We start from the raw sequence: 17,271 nt of genomic DNA on the forward strand, positions 1-17,271 counted from the left end.
GCCTGATGTGGCTGGCAAGTGTTTTGTGTTAGGTGGCTGAACTTGCTATCAGTGCCAGCAAACAACTGTAACTGTGGTAGTTTCCAGTAACATGTGTGTGAGATACACATACAGATGGGAAGATTTTCTTAGAGGATTCACATTAGAAGGTCTGCTTTTAGGTTTTCCTGAATTTCATGTCAAAGATAACAAACTATTTGTGGTGTGAATAGTAAATCTCCCTGTAGATTTATTAAGGAAAGAAGAGGAGAGTGCAAGGAATTTCTGACTTCATCATAGGTTTAAATAACTGTTGCAGCACCTTTCCAGCTGTTGGCAAGTCAAGAACTATTGATTGCTTTATCTGTGAGCAGGTGTGTAAAATCTGGATTCAGTTATCAGAGTAGTTTTCTCTTTGAGTTTTTCTTCAAAATCAAATGCTCTGGACTAAAGATACCACATGTTTCAAAGAGACTTCAGTATAAGCTTTTATATTAAAATTTTAAAAACAAATTGGATTGAAAGCTAATGTTGAAAAAATTAGTGAAGGGCAATGCTGACATCAAAAGACAATTTTCTAGAACAGGGATGGAGAGAAAGATCTGAGCCATTGCTTCCCAGTCAAAGCACAGAATCTTAAAATGGCTGCAGTCCTGTGGGTGGTCTTGGCCTCTTGTGCTGATGCCTGCTAGCTTTCCTCCCTGTATTGCCAAAATATACTCTGATGGAAGCAGATGACTCGGAATGCTTGGACATCCTCCCCTTGCCTTGAGAGGTGAAGCAAGTTCTGTGGTTTAATGCTGGTGCCAGAATTTGCTGCTTTTCATCCTCAAAGTGAGACTCTGGGGAACAGCGCAGGGTGTCATGTAAGGGCTTGTTGGCATGGACTGGGCTGATACAGGAGGGCTGCTGAGCCAAGGGGTCGTAAACCCCTCAGAGCTGGGCAGACTTGAGCCTATAGAATCTTCTCTGTAGGCAACAGGTGGCCATTTGTTAAGGAAAACCCAAAAATCTGGGTTTCTTAGTGGTTTCATGTGCAATTAGAACACTTTATCTGCTTCTCTAGGTAAGAGCTGATTTTCCTATAGGTGGTAAAGGAGGAGCAGGGCTTGTAGGAGTTGTTTGAAGTTCCTGTGCAGTATCCAGGCAGCGTAGGAGCTATAGGAAGGTGGCTGGCAGAGAGTGGAAATAAGAGGTCACAGGTTGTTCTTGTTAAATGGATGAAACCATTATTATTATCCTGCAGCACTGGGGCTTGCAGACTTTTCATTAGTGACCTAGAAGAGGGAGTGAACACTGAACAAAAGAAGCTGACAAGTGGTGTGAGTTAGGGAGGAGTAGAAAATGCTGGGAAACGGGGCCAGGCTCAGTGGAATGGACATGGTGTAACAAGGCTGGGCTTAGAAGTACAGAACAAGCTAAAGGAAGGGTACAAAGAAACTGGGGCAGCTCTGTACCTTCTGAAGGTGTTGTTTATACCATAAAGACTGTTTATCTTTTGTCATGTGATCCTTTGAGCTCCCCACTGACACTGGAAAAAAGGGGAAGATTAAGGAGACACAATGTGAGAAGTTCTTAAAAGACTACATGTATGAAATGTGTCACATATAAATTATCTTTCCAGGAGAAGAGCCCAGATTGTCTCTTAGTTGTGGAATTACTTTTTAGTTCAGTTATAACTGGAGCAGGATAATTAGACCTGATTGGCCAGAGAATTCTGGCAGAATGTTGGACCTCCCCAGAATTCAAATTGTCTGTCAATGCTCTTAATAATGATTAAGCAAAAAGAAACATTTGTTTTTACTGTGTGCTACAACTAGAGTAAATAGTGAGCTATTGTCATAGGGGGAGTAGTGTATGAAATCAGCATTTAATCTTTAATCCTTCTTTTTGTAGAATTACTCCATGTCTGTGTATCTGGTTCGCCAGCTCACCTCAGCTATGCTTTTGCAGAGGTTGAAAATGAAAGGTATCAGAAACCCTGATCATTCCAGAGCACTAAGTAAGTAATAAACTTGCCTGTCTGTACTTTTGGAGGGTGGTCAGTGGCTCTTTAAAACTAGAATTGGTAATACAGAAGAGACTTGCTGTATTTTGTAAAGAAAGTCCATGCCCAGGGTTTCACAGGTTCCTTTGGCTGCTGGTGAGGCATCACACTCTTTTTCAGTGAGAGTTTTTAGGGAGCATACCCAGAGGTCTCATCTGAAATGTGCTTATGGGAATGCCATGAGCACCTCTTACTGTGCTGGGCTGTGAGGTGCAGCTAGATGTCCTGAGTTCTCTTCACTTGCACCTCACTCAGTCCTGATTGTTTTATTTATCTCTTCACATGTTGGGTTGAGTTTGCTCTGTATGGCTGTTACTGCATCTGCAGTCAAACAACATCAGATAATGTTGTGATGCAGTTTGCCAGTTGCTTATAAACAGTGAAACTTTTGTTGTTTATGAACTAGTTTCCTAGATGCTTAATTTTTTTAGATAGCTGGAAGAAAAGTGCATGTACTGCTGAATCAAGGTTAGCATTTGAAATAATGATCTCTGTGTATAACTTCTTTATTTATTTTAATAGTTAAAGAAAAACTAACTGCAGATCCTGATAGTGAGATTGCCACAACCAGTCTGCGGGTCTCTCTGATGTGTCCTGTAAGTATGGCTGGAAACTTCCAGATACAGATTCATATTTTCATCTGTAGTGCAGAATTGGGCTGCTTTTCAAAGGCTTTGCTGTAGAAACCTCACTGGCTTTGTATTTTATATTAACAAGTCAAGATAAAATAGTGGGGAGAAGGGTGCATCTACAAGCACCCGATTGTAGCAGCAGTCACCCAGCTGTGGTTTAGGACTGTGAATGCCTCAGCTGTGATGCACTGAGTCATGTTGCTGCTTGTGCACAGTGAGGCCTGTAGAAGGATTAATCTCCTATATTGAGGTGCTGAGGGTAATCTGGCAGGCTGACAGAGTAATTAAAGGATACAGTGACAATTAAAACCTCTTATCTCCTCATCTTGGTGGCTTTGCTTATACTGTAGCTACAGTAGCAAACTAAAAAAAGTTGATCACCTTACAATAAGGTAATGCTGCCTTGGGGATTCTCTTCTCCAAGAAGAAATTGGTCATTCTGAGTGTAGTACACAGAGCTCAGGAAAACACCTGAAATACTGGGTTATAAGAAAATTGTAGAAGTGGGTGCTTCAGTAGGTTGTTTAATAAAAATGAAATCCTGTAAATAACATTGTTTCAAGTCCATTAAAAATGTTCCTGACTGTTCTCAGCATGGTGAAGCCTTGGGGCAGGGATTAATTTTTCTTTTAAGAGCACTGTGGGTGCTGTGATGGGGTGGATTTGCTTGCGGCACCCTTAGCCCTGGGCACCTCTGTAGTGAGCAGGAAGAGCTGTTTCACCAAATGCCTCTGGATTCACTCTTAACCATTCAGGCCTGTTTGTCTGTCTTCTGTTCTGACACCCTTGAAATGCATCTGCTGCAGCTGGGAAAAATGAGACTGACAATCCCATGCCGGGCTGTGACTTGCACACACCTGCAATGTTTTGATGCTGCTCTTTATCTTCAAATGAATGAAAAGAAGCCTACCTGGATCTGTCCTGTCTGTGACAAAAAGGCAGCTTATGAGAGCCTAATACTAGATGGGTAAGAGACTGCCTTTGTAGATTACACAGTTACTTAAAATTTTTCATTATGTACTCAGTAGCTACTTATGTGACTTGAGTTTTAGCCACTTCATACTTTCTTTTTGTCAAAATACTTCAGACTGGAGGAACCATTAAACTCTGTTAAACAGTTTCTCTTCCCATGTAATGAACTATATAAATTTTTCTCCTAACTGCACCATCAAACTCTTGAGTCTCAGGATATTTCCTCTGGAGAAATGTAAATGTGACACCTGGGGGTAGATCTTCCTTTAAACATGTCTCCATCCCTGAAAGGTGTTAACTTCAAAATGTAACTTCTAACTGATAACAGTGGTCTAACTTGGTTCAAGGGATGATGATTTCTGCTTCAGTATGTAAATCTGTGCATTGCAATAGTGTTGGAGTGAACTATGGATAGGTTGGGATAATATTTTCTGATATCTGCAATGGCTGTAATTACAGGTTTTCGGGTAAGAGGAACTAGGGAGAGAGTAGACACAGTGGGTAGAAGGTGATCATAATTAGATTTTTCTGTGTCTCTTTTTCACTTAGAATAAAAATGTCACTTAGAATCAAAAGTGAAACTTTATTTTTTCAGCCTCTTTATGGAAATCCTTAATGAATGTTCAGATGTGGATGAGATCAAATTCCAGGAAGATGGCTCCTGGTGCCCCATGAGGCCAAAGAAGGAAGCTGTGAAAGTGTCAAGTCCACAATGCACCAAAATAGAAAGTACGTACATCTGGGTACTGGTTGCAAACCAGCACAAGGTGCTTGGATAATGCGTGTGGCTGTTGGTGTTTGTTTTGTGTAGGGCTTACTACTTCTAACCTTCTTCTAATTTAAACTAGAAAAGAAAGAGTTGTGTCTCTAAGAGTGCATTTTTCGTCTTTGTCTTTGCTCTTTATAATAGCAGTTAAGGAAATGAAAGGTTCCTTTTGTTTTACATTCTTAAAATGATAAGTGAAAACAAAAGTTTGTTCTTTAATAGTCTGATACAGAAGAGTCATAAAGCAGGTACTGGGGCATAACATTCTTTGTAATGGCCACAAAGGTGATCTATTACACAGGATCTGAGTTCCTGGTTCTCTTGCAAATAGAAACTGCTGACATCACCAGCTTTTGGAGAACAATGATTTTTATTTTCTTCTTCAGGTTCCAGTGTTGTTAGCAAACCATGTTCTGTGACAGTGGCCAGTGAGGTAAACAAGAAGAAAGTTGATGTTATCGACTTGACAATAGAAAGCTCTTCTGATGAAGAGGAAGATCCTCCAGCCAAACGGAAGTGCATATTTATGTCTGAAATACACGGAAGCCCAACCAAAGGGTTTGTCAATTTTAAAGTTAGTTGTTATTCTGTAATGTCTCAGCTAAACTGATCTGTAGAGAAATGGACTTGGAATCCAGCTCTACACTTGCAGAGGAGAATGTCTAGGCCTCTCCTGTAGAAGGTTGTATTGATACAGTAACTTTGTACAGGCAAAACACTATTAAATAGTTTTACACCTCACAAAAGACTTGCGCTGACTGTTGCTGTGTTTGCAGGGACATTTCTGCATAGAAAAGGAAGCTGACTAAGCTAATGGGCAGTGTTCTGAGAAAGTAGATTATGCCAAGTGGAGGAACTTTATGCATTCTTGCTGAGTTAGTGTCATCTTAAAGGCTTTTCTCTTGCTGTCTGCTGTACTCTCTATCTAATTTGCTCCAGTGCCCAGGGGACGAGGCTGTGTTTTGTGTTTCATCCATCCTGTCAGCCTTGGAAGGGAGCCACTTTGTTTTGAGTCAAGATAAGCTTTTCCTTCATCTCTCTGTTAAATTCTGGAACGTCTTGGATGCTGTTGTTGGCTGTGGTCATCAGTCAGTCCTGCACCTTGATTAGCATAACTGATGACTGCCCAAGTCCTCTGGCAACCGCTCCATCTTTGTAGTCTGGCCTGACTTTAGCACCAGGCTTGACCAGCTTCTCTCCTGCTGTGCCACCTTCTGTCTGTTCTGATCTGTGCACCTCGACTCAGGTGCTGCTTGTAGCTTCTATAATGTTCCTGCTCTTGGCCCCTGGGGCAGCCCAGACCTGCAGGGAGTGGGGGCCACTGGTCAGGCTCACCAGCACTCACTGCTCCAAGCTCAGCTTTTAACAGTGGCTCATCAGTTAGTGTTGCTGCCTGCATGAGGTGTGTGTCTGTCTCTCTGTGTAGTGGCTTATGTCTTGTACTAAAATAATAATAATAAACCAAATCCCCTTCTGTTTTGAAGGTTCGCTTTCTGTTTCAAAAGTAATGAGCAGGTGTGCTGAGTCTCTAGTCCACAGGAATGTGTGTGTGGTCCTTGGAGAGCAAATAGTTGGTCATCTTCAACCTTTTTCAGCAGTGAGACTGAAATGCTGTTGCTTTTTTGTGAGGATTGTGGAGGAGTCCTTCTGCAAGAGACTCTTCCTTACTTTTACAAGAAAATGTAGCTACAAATACATCTCTTAATGAAGTTTCAGAAGGCGCCAAGACTTCTTCTGTGCTCCTGTGTTTGAGATGGCTACCTGCAACTGTAATTGTAGGAGGACTGACTTTTCTTGTCTCTCTGTGACCCATGTATTTTCCTTGCTTTTTGGGTATGGATATGGCATATTTTCGTTCTTCAAATCCAAATCAAAGCCAGGCTTTTGGGGTATATCTTACCTGCTTTAAACAGTGTTGTCTGAATGCTAGTTTTGGGAAAACTGGGGTGTCTTCTTAGAGGCAGCAACAGTGTAGGCTGAAGTATGAGAGGTGCCTGAGAAGGGAGGGTCTGAAATTCAAGCTTCTGATGTCAAAAGTAGCTTAACAGGTAGGAGTCTGGGAAGGAAGATGAGTGTATAGCACTGATGGCTGGAGGAAGTGATGCGAAGCATCTGGGAGCAGAATTCTGCTTGTTTCCACCTGATACGGAGTTCATGAACTGTTTTATGTACGTGGCTGGTGCCTGAGCACCTGTGGTGGTGTTTGTAACTGCTCTGCCAGGAGGGTGTGGCATGCTCCTAGAGAGCTGAACTGGAGGCTGTGAGTAAAGACAGGCTGATATTTAATTCCCACATGTGTTATCTATGTCATCCTGTGGGGCAGGATAACAGTCAGTCATGCCCTTGGTGTAACAGGTGGGCACCAAGCAGCAGTTCTGTGGAGAAATTGAATGGAGCACTCTCCTCCTGGCTCTGGTCACCTGCACATCCCTCTGTGGTTGCTCACAGACACCCATTTCTATCTTTGACTGTTGCCAATGACTCCAGCACTGTACTTTGTTTTAATGCCAACTTGCTCTTATGTCACAGCTGCTGTTGAGAGCCAAGATACGGTCATGTTATTATGAAGACTGTTATGAAAAAGGAAATTAGAGTGGAGTACTGGTAGTGAGTAGCCACGCTATAGTTGTGTTGTCACTCGGTGACTTGTGAATGAGAGTGCACAGCAGTGCATGGTTTCCCTTCTGCAACTAACGGCCAGGTTGTTTGTAATTTCCCATGCTGTTTGAAACAGGGTTCTCATGTATCAGCCATCTACTGCCAGAGTGCCCAGTGTGACGACGGTCGATGCTGCTGCTATTCCTCCTTCATTAACAGACTACCCAGTACCATTCCATCATCCACCAATATCCAGTATTTCATCAGACTTGCCAGGTAAGGTGCTGAGTGTTTTTCATGGGTGTTCTGACAGCAGTATTAATTTATGGGGTGGGTAAAAATTGGAAGAATTGATTAACTCTTTGGTTGCTTTTGTTTTTTGTTTTTTTTTTTTTTAATGGAACAAGTCTATATGCAGTATTGCACTGATGTGATGTCTAGACAAGCCTAGTACAGGCTTTCTGCCCATTTTCAGGTTGCATTTTGCAACAGTGATGTGACAAACACTGCTTTTGGGGTACAAATTGGCACTTGGGCACGGCAGCCGGAAACTGCTCTTGCCATGCTCAGCCAGACTTTGTGTAAACATTTGGTGGTTATGTGTTGTAGATGCAAGTGAGAGTAGTTGCTTGTTTTAGTTACTAGAGGTGTGAGGGTGCTGACTCATCCCAGCCCTCAGTGTAGTTACTCTGCTAGCTGATTGTAGTGGTGCTCTGTCTAGACTGTATGAAAAAGGTTAAGGTGAGCTACAATCTGTGAGCTGACCTCTATTGACTTTCTTTACCTAGACATACCCTAAATGCCTATGATGTATTCTTCAACACTGCTGCTAAATATCAGACAAAAGGTGGGGATACTGATTGTTTTCTATCCTGGCTCCTTGAAAAGAACACTGTATATAGGGACTCTGGGGGTTCTCTTGGCCGGCTGTAACAAACCCAGAGCCCAGGAAGTGGTGACTTGTGGTGACAGGTGTCACTTTGGCCTCCTGTACTTCCCCTTTCCCTGCTCCATTGCCTGTCTCCATTCCTCCCCTGCAACATCTCTGGGTTTTTTCCTCTTCTTTCAGCACCAGTTTGGCAATGAGATGGATATCATTCCCCTTGTTTCTCTCTCCATTTTGGCTCCCTTACTGCTCCCTCCCTCCACTTCTCCCTTGTTAAGAAATCAGTTGTCTTCCCAAATTGGATAGGAGAATGTGCTGAGAGAATAGAAGTCTAGAACTGTTGTCCAGCTCTTATCAACTGAAGTTCTAGAACTTGCACAGACAAAAGAAGTTCTGTAAATGCAGCTGAACTTTAAAATCTCCTTCAAAATTTTTCTCTAATGGAGAAGAGGAGGAGAGATGTCACAGGCCAGAAGAGATTTGGAGGTGAGGGGAGAGGGAGGGAGTATACCATTTCTTTCTGTTGACATAGCAAACACAAGGCCAATATTTAGAAGAAAAAAAAAAAAAAACCAAAAAATGTGGTAATTTCATTGGTTTCATAATTCTAAACATCTTGCCCTAAGTGCTTACATGCTAATGGTGTTTAAGATGGACACTAGTTGTCACTGCTCTTAGAGGATATACATTGAACTACTTGTAGTTTCCTCTTCTTCGTTCCTTTTATTTGTCTAGACACAAAACGGGGATGATATTAGAAATGTTTCCTTATTGGCTGCCCGTGGGTTGAGGAAGAGACCTGCTGCTTGTTTTTGGACTTGTGCATGTTGTGACTTTACTTCATTCCAGCATCTTTAATGTGATGACACTCTTCATGTCCCAGTTTGGCCAAGTCAGGTACAATATGCAGTGAAACTTGCATTATGAACCAACAGCTCCAAATGGCAACCTCCATCTAAGCAACCACATTGAACCACCCTGCAATATCCAGTGAATAATACATCATTATGTCATCCTCATTCTTAAAAAGAGCCACTTGTACTAGATAACTCGTTTTGCTGCTGCCTGAAGTAGTCGTTGAGAGTGGTGTCACAGTGGTATATTCCATTTAGAAACTCTGTATGAATTGCAAAATCTGTTCTACAACCACCAAAACAAATCCTTAAATTTGTCGTGCATGCATAAAAGAGAGACATGTTAATTTATTACCCTTCTCTTCTTCCTAGGTCTGGATTTTCTTTCGCTAATCCCAGTTGATTCACAGGTATGTTTCTGATCTTCTGTGGAGTTAATTTTTGAGGCTGATTTTTGTGGTGTTGTGCTCCAGTAATTATCAGGATGCCGTTATCCAAACTGTGTTTGCAGTTCACTTGCTTAGACCTAACCACAGACTTGGAAAACCTGTTTTCCTAGCAAGAACTGGTAATGAAGATGCATTAAGGAGGATACAGTTTAGCCTTTCTATGATGAATCCAGGCCTGGAAACTTTCTTTACTGATAATTTGCCTTCTAAAGCAAACACATGCTCAGCCCTAACTTGCATTACCCCCAGGGTGGTGAGGCCCTGGCACAGGTTGCCCAGTGAAGCTGTCGCTGCCCCATCCCTGGAAGTATCCAGGTTGGATGGGGCCTGGAGCAATCTGGGATAGTGGAAGATGTCCCTGCCCATGGCAAGGGGATAGGATGAGATGAGCTGAGCTTTAAGGTCCCTTCCAACCCAAACCATTCTGGAGAACAAAAAGGGGGGGATTGAGGGAGGAGGGCTTGTGGCTGCTGTCCCCTCTTGGTCTGTCAGTGACTTGCAGAACTCTGGTTCTTGCTCTGTGTGCCTTACCGAGGTCCCACTGGGAACATGTCTGGGGCTTGTGTGGGGAAGATGTATCTTCAGAGCATACATTTCCCTCGTGCAGTGAGTCTCTTCACTCTTCATTGTTTGTTTCAAGCAGTACTGTCCTCCTATGTTTTTGGATAGTCTCACCTCAACCTTAACAAGCAGCACGCCTGGCAGCATCATCACCTCCACCAGCCATCACGAGAGCAGCACGCACGTTAGCTCCTCGGGCCAGGCCAAGGCCGGCGTCATCACCAGCAGCGGCGGCGGCAGCGCGCCCGACATCATCTCCCTGGACTGACCCTCGGGGCAGCACGGGACCCCGCAGGCATTGCACACAGCTGCTGCTGCTCCTCCTTACCCCCTGGAATTCCAGCACCTCGGAGCTCACGCTGATATTTATTGAAACGATTTGCCTCCTGGGAAAGTGGGGTGAATTTGTTGATGCTAGGAGGAGAAGCGATAGGATGATTTTTGGTTGTTTTTTCTCCCCCACCCTCCCCCCTCATTGAATAGCTGGTATAGAAAAGGCCCTTTTGAGAACACGTGTTCATGCTTTTGGTTTGTTCTGGGGATATTGACTTTCTGTTGCTGCGTGGATTCCATAAGTGATTTTTAATTTTGTTGTAAAACACAGCAATAATGTAAAAACAAACTGAGTTTTTTTTTAATAAAGGAAAGCACTTAATCACTCTAGGACAGCAATTAGGACAAAGGTGCAGAAGTGTAAGAATTAGTGAATTTTTAAGATTTTCACTGGGGCCTGTAATAAACTTCATTAAGAGAATGAAGCTTTGAAATAGCCATGACATGTGTTATATGTCTTGTTCCCCACCTCCCCCTCACCTGGGGACGTACAGGAAGCCTCTATAAATGGAGTTGTTTGGGGTTGTTATTTTTTTCTAGTTCCATGTTTTTCACAAATGCAACTAGAGCCTAAGCTGTGACCTCTTCCTCTTTATGTTCTTTGAGCTAGGAAGGGGACAGACTATCTATGCAAACCCTGCATCACACAGTCTCTGTGCCCCCATGTTATAATTGGGACACCTCGCCACCACCAAAAACTCCCAGTATACAGTTGAGTGTGCAGCTGCTTTCTGTGGCAGCTCTAAGGAGACAAAATAGGAATTGCTTTCTCCAGGGCAGGAGGATTTTCTAGGATTTCTTGATTATGGTTTCTGTCTCTTCAGTAGCTTCTGTATTCCATGTGGACTGTGAGGGAGGCTTGGCTTTTTAGGAGATAGAAGCCATAGCTGCGCAGTGTCCCCACCTAATTTTGAATTGTGTGTTTAGGGCTTAATGATGCTTTGCCCCATATTTCCTGGCCTCCTGATTGTTGCTTTTCTACTTCAAAGGGAACAACTTCCCCCTGTTTTACTCCTGTGATGACCGTGCTGCTTTGTTTGTGTGTATGCAGTGTCTGCCCACACACACCTCTGGGGATAACCTCAGCAGTACTGTATGTGGAAGAGGTTACAGACTAGGAAAACCAAGTCATTTCCATAGAGCTGGAATAATGGTATTGTCTATGTATGCTGAAATAACAGCTTTTCCAAGTGTTGTGTTTTAAGTAACTGTATTTGAGATTATTCCTTCACTAATGACCAGATCTTACTTTTTTTGCTAATTTTATGTTCCTTTTTTCTTATCTCTTTAGTTGGATGTCTGGTGCTTTTTGCCTTCCAGTACTGTTACAGTATTTGAACCAAGTACGTGGATGAGAAATATTGAAACAGGATGTTTTGTAACTCTTGTCTGCCCTGTACCCCCACCTTTAATGCTGCATTACTGTTTGTTATTGCCTTTTTTGTATGATTTTTCACAGCAGTCTTGAGTTCACATGTTGGTCTTAATAGTGCATCCAATCTTTCTTTTCTTTTTTCTTATCTGTTTAATATTTTGTATCTGTTAAGGATCAGTTTCTAGCATGATTTATTTCCAATAAAACCATGCTTTTCATGAAGTTTTTCCTGATGGCCTGCAGCAGATCAGTACTTTCTGCATCACCATTGCACGTCGACTTGACCTATAAGTAGAGTGTGGAAAGAGGTTCCAAAGTAATTCTGAATAAAAGATTTAAAACTGGTCTCTGGTGCAGATGCTGTTTGTGCTCTTAATGTCAAACTCAAGTGTGGCTGAATGGGCTGAGGGGATGAGAACATCTCCCAGGTACATTAGAAAAGTGAAGCAAGGACAAGTGTCCATCTTACGATGTGCTCTAAACCACTCAGGGCATAATAAAGTATGGCTGCAATTTTGTAAATTACTGTGCCCTGTGTAGCAGGCAGTAATTGGGGCCGAGGTAGGATTGTGTTCTTCAGCTGTTGTGTGCATTTAGCTTCAAACCTTCCAGACCCCTGACAGCAGCAGTGCGAGCTGCAGACATGTGAGCCTGGATTGTCACGGGCCCCAGTGTGAAGCAGGTGTTGAGAAGAGTGCTTTTCCTGCAGTGCCAGTAATTATAAGGCTTGTGTAACCCCTAAATCCTTTAACTCTGCTGAGGGTGAGGGTGTACCAAGGGGTCTGAGCAGTGCAGTACCCCTTCTGTCCTCTTGCTTCCACAAGAGAACAAGGAATTTGTTGGGATGGGTGGGGAGGGGGACAGAGGCTGCAGCTGAGGTAGGGCCTGCACTACTGCTGCCCTGCTAAGCAAAACTGGCCAGTGTAGCTTGGTGTGGCTTTAGTTTATTTTTCTTTCAACACATCCTAAAACGCATCAGAATGTCTATCCAAGAACTTCTAACACGAGAAGAATCTTGGAGAAAAGGTTAGATGACTTCTTGCGTCTTTGTTTGCACTGTGGGAGTTTATGGTTGCTGCTTTGGTGAGCTGTATCAAGCACACCTTCGAGCCAGCTGCAGAAGGGAACTAAAGCGGATGAGGTTGACACACAAAGTCCTCCCTACTGCACAGGTACTAGCATGCAGTGAAAGCCTTGCTGCACCAACTGGCCTCTTTTCCTCACCCATTCATTTGCTGTGATTTTTTTCTGCTGTTTCTGGAAGTGAACTAGCTGCTAAAATTCTAGTGACAGCTTCTACCCTCCCTCCCCAAGGCTCTCAGCCTGAGGTGGCTTCTGGTTTTCATACTCTGTATACTCTGCTGTCACAGAGCTATGGAGGCAGGACTTTGCTGCCTAACACCACCACACCAGGCCCAGGAGATTCTGCACCTGTCCAGCAGCAGGAACTGAGGCATTTCCTAAATCAGAAAATAGTGTGACACAGCCCCAGGGCAGGGCCCGTCCCCTGTGCTGGCACTGCTGAGGCACCTCCAGTGCTAGGGACAGCTCTGGGCCCCTCAGGACAAGAGAGACATGGAGGGGCTGGAGCGTGTCCAGGGAAGGGAACGGAGCTGGGAAGGGGCTGGAGCCCCAGGAGCGGCTGAGGGAGCTGGAAAGGGGCTCAGGCTGGAGCAAAGGAGGCTCAGGGGGGACCTTGTGGCTCTGCACAAGTCCCTGACAGGAGGGGGCAGCCGGGGGGGGTCGGGCTCTGCTCGCAGGGAATCTTTTGGTTCCAGCCAGGACAGGGTTTTTTGCAGTGGCTGGCAGGGGCATGGCCAGGACCTGGAGGTTATTCTGTACCACCTCACACTGCCAGAGAGGAAGGTGAGTCTCTCAGTCGGGGTGGAGTGGTTGCAGTTCACTGTGCTCCGTGGTGACCACTTTTCACGTGAATCTCTCCCTTTTGTACACCTTTATCAGTACTGTTGCTGTTACTGTTCATTTTCTTTTCTCATTGCTGTTTCCAGTAAATTGTTCTTATCTCAGCCCCTGATCTTTACCTTTTGTGCCTCCAGTTCTCTCCAGCCACCACAGTGGTGTGAGGGGGAGAGAATGATTAGTAGTGAATACCATTCCTAAACTACTAAGCAAGAGCAAATGGCCTCAAGTTGTGCCAGAGGAAGTTTAGATTGGAAAATAGGGAAAATTTCTTCACAGAAAGGCTGTCGGGCACTGGAAGGGGCTGCCCAGGGAGGTGTTGGGAGTTCCTGTCCATGGAGGTGTCCAGGGAATGACTGGATGTGCCACTCAGTGCTCTGGGCTTGTCGACAAGGTGGGAATTGGTCACAAGCTGGACTTGATGATCTTGGAGGTCTTTTCCAGTCTAAATGATTCAGAGAGTCTGTGATTCCAATGTTAGCAGGTATTTTCTGTATCTGCTTTAAATCTAGGTGGTGGGTGCTGGAAGGCTTGCCTGGAATTTCTAGGTCTAGGTAGTCTCTTGTAGGAGACTTTAAGTTGTAGGAGGCAAGGAACTCGGGGGGAAAAAAAAGAGGGTGTATCACCTTTGGAAAGAGGGGCAGGCAACTCAGAAAGTGCTCAAGGATGTTGCTAGGTCATACAGAAAGAGAACTGGAGATGAGAAAGCCCAATTAGAACTTAATCTGTCCACTTCTGTGAAAGCTAATAAAAAATGTTTTTATAAATATGTTAATGGCAAAAGGAGGGGCAAGGACAACCTCCATTCTTTATTGGTTGCGGGGGCAGGGAATATAGTAACTGAAGATGAGGAAAAGGGTGAGGTACTTAACACCTTCTTTGCCTCAGTTTTCAACAGAAAGACAGGTTGTCCTTGGGACAGTTGGCCTCCTGGACTGGTAGATGGAGTCAGGGAGCAGAACAGCACCACTGTTATCCAGGAAGAAGCAGTTGGTGACCTGCTGAGCCACTTAGATGCTCATCAATCTATGGGACCAGATGGGATCCATCCCAGAGGGATGAGGGAGCTGGGCAAGGAGCTCATCCAGCCATTCCCCATCGTTTACCATCAGTCCTGGCTCACAGGGGAGGTCCCAGATGACTGGAGGTGCCACAGTGATGCCCCATTCACAAGAACGGCTGGAAGGAGGATCCAGAACACTCCAGGCCTGTCAGCCTGACCTCAGTGCCTGGCAAGGTCATGGAACAGATCATCCTGAGTGCCATCACATGGCATCTACAGAATGGCCAGGGGATCAGACCCAGCCAGTGTGGATTTAGGAGGAGTAGGTCGTGCTTGACCAACCTGATCTCTTTCTATGACCAGGTGACCTGCCTGGTGGATGTGGGAAAGGCTGAGGATGTGTCTATCTGGACTTCAGCAAAGCCTTCATCACCATCTCCTACAGCATTCTTCTGGGAAAGCTGCAGCCCAGGGCCTGGACAGATGCCCTCTTTGCTGGATTAAGAACTGACTGCATGGCCAGGCCCAGAGAATGGTGCAGATGGTGCCACATTCTGCTGGAAGCCAGTCACCATGGTGTCCCCAGGGATCAGTGTTGGGCCCTGTTTAATCTCTTTACTGATGATCTGGATGAGGGGATTGAGTCTACCATCAGCAAATTTGCAGATGACACCAAGCTGGGAGTGTGGATCTGCTGGAGGGCAGGAAGGCTCTGCAGAGGGACCCGGACAGGCTGGATCCAGGGGCTGAATCAAAAAATATGAGCTTTAACAAATCCAAGTGCCAGGTCCTGCACTTTGGCCACAATAATGCCCTGCAGTGCTACAGGCTGGGGACAGAGTGGCTGCCCAGGCAGAAGGACTCCTGGGGGTGCTGGCCCACAGCCAACTGGACATGAGCCAGCAGTGGGCTCAGATGGCCAAGAAGGCCAATGGCACCTGGCCTGGATCAGGAATGGAGCGGCCAGCAGGACCAGGGAGGTCATTCTTCCCTGGTCCTCAGCACTGGTGAGGCCACACCTTGAGTGCTGTGTCCAGTTCTGGGCCCCCCACATTAGGAAGGACATTGAGGGGCTGAAGCATGTCCTGAGAAGGGCAACAGGGCTAGTGAAGGGTGTGGGATACAAGCCCTGTGAAGAGTGGCTGAGGGAGCTGGGAGAGGGGCTCAGGCTGGAGCAAAGGAGGCTCAGGGGGGACCTTGTGGCTCTGCACAAGTCCCTGACAGGAGGGGGCAGCTGGAGGGTGTTGGGCTCTGCTCCCAGGGAACAAGGGACAAGACAAGAAGAGAGTCTTAAGCTGCACAAGCGGAGGGCTAGGAAGAAATTCTTTACAGAAAAAGTGATTGGGCATTGGCAGGGGCTGCCCAGGGACATGGTCAGTCACTGTCCCTGGAGGTGTTTAAGAAAAGACTGGACATGGCACTCAGTGCCAAAGTCTGATTGATAAGGTGGTATTGGGGTCACAGGTTGGACTCGATGACCTCAGAGGTCTTTTCTGACCTAATTGATTCTGTGTTTCTGAGCTGCCAGCCTTTTGCCATCTGTCTCCCAGAGCACAGAGGATTCCTGTTAGGAAATCAAGGAACACATCTTCTGTCTGAGAGGACAAAACTTGGCCATTCAGCAAGAATTCTTGCAAGAGCAACAGTGAAGGGAGGCATTTTCTAGGTTAGAAACAATTGTGGTCTAGGCAAACTATAGAAGAACACCATTAGTCCCTAGGTGGCTTTTTTTTAATGTGTCAATGTTTTTGACACAGCCAGGAGTGATCACAGAAAACACACAGGCAACAACAACCACGTAAGGCAAATTAGGATGCAATTTTTATTTTTTTTAATTAGGTGATCGTGCCATCACCACCCTTTGTTAACACTCTGTGTGTATTCAGTGTGACACTCTAAAAAATTTCCATTTCCTTCCTGGTTTTGAGAGGGAACTATTAGGACAAAACTGGGCAGTGCATCACACACCATAAAACAGAAGTGATTACAACTTACCTAGGAAGTTGTCCAGAGGTGGAACAAGCTCCTTGAAGCCTTTGCCTTTACCTGTTGCAGACACAACTTGCCAAGGATCTCCAGGCAAAATCTGGCAATGATCAAAGATGCATTGGAAAAACCTGGCTGCCAGTGTTGGATCTCAAACTGTCAGTAAAACCTAGTGGGAAGGAAAAAAAAAAATTAAAAAGGGATGAGCCAGCTACAGGAAAAAATAGAACTGGCTTATTGTGAGTTTCTGCCTAGACAAAACCCTTGAACACCTTAATGGTAGCTAGGAAACTGCTGCTTTCCAATTAATTCTTTAAAGCAGGTAAAAGTGAAGCCAACTCCCAATTGCAGAAAGATCTCATGTGACCAAGTTAATTGGCAATGAAAAAGGGAAAATTCAATTCAGATAGACAGAAAAGGACACGGAGAAAAAGGTGTTTCACATGTCACAGGAACTGACCTGGTCAGCTTGAGCTCCTTGGGCTATAATAAGCACTCAGAAGTGTTAATTCAATGTTCAGAAGCAGTCAAGGTGAGAAATGGAGTGCTTGCACCTGTTAGGAAAGGAACAGGACACAAAACATTATGTACAGTCACAGCCTGTCCTTTATTATGAACCTGTGCAGTGTAGCTCTATTATCACTGTCTTGGGGTGACCTTATGATGTGTATCCCTTATCGCTGCCTATGCCCAGAAATTAATTCCTGTGCCTTTCTATGCCTCTAAAATGAGCCTGAGAGGGGGAAGGAAAAACTGAGCAAAACTTCTTCAAAGCAGAAGCAATTTGTTTTTCCCACCTGTGGCAGGGGAGGGAGAAAGCACCTGGCTTGCTGTTTTCCCGAGGACAGTTTTTTGGCCAGGGGTTCAGCTGCTTTTTCTCCAGAGAGAGACTGAGAGTTGAATTTTTCCT

At 44.8% G+C, this 17,271-nt stretch overlaps 1 protein-coding gene across 12 annotated transcripts in view; it reads left to right on the plus strand.

The window, feature by feature from the left end:
• Positions 1-11,797, plus strand: part of PIAS2 (protein inhibitor of activated STAT 2) — a 30,559-nt gene extending 18,762 nt beyond the window's left edge. For 2 of the 12 annotated variants that reach the window (XM_017743687.1, XM_017743690.1), the window contains exons 7-14: positions 1,876-1,981; positions 2,549-2,622; positions 3,465-3,625; positions 4,226-4,359; positions 4,783-4,954; positions 7,131-7,270; positions 9,107-9,144; positions 9,824-11,797. In XM_017743687.1, the coding sequence (XP_017599176.1) occupies positions 1,876-1,981; positions 2,549-2,622; positions 3,465-3,625; positions 4,226-4,359; positions 4,783-4,954; positions 7,131-7,270; positions 9,107-9,144; positions 9,824-10,012 (1,014 nt within the window). In that variant the 3' untranslated portion in view covers positions 10,013-11,797. The other 10 variants (XM_017743688.1, XM_008640928.2, XR_001865106.1 and 7 more) reach the window with 9 other exon arrangements.
• Positions 11,798-17,271: the final 5,474 nt, after the last annotated feature.

This window comes from Corvus brachyrhynchos, unplaced genomic scaffold (genome assembly GCF_000691975.1).
Source record: "Corvus brachyrhynchos isolate BGI_N302 unplaced genomic scaffold, ASM69197v1 scaffold8, whole genome shotgun sequence".
NCBI lineage: Eukaryota > Metazoa > Chordata > Aves > Passeriformes > Corvidae > Corvus > Corvus brachyrhynchos.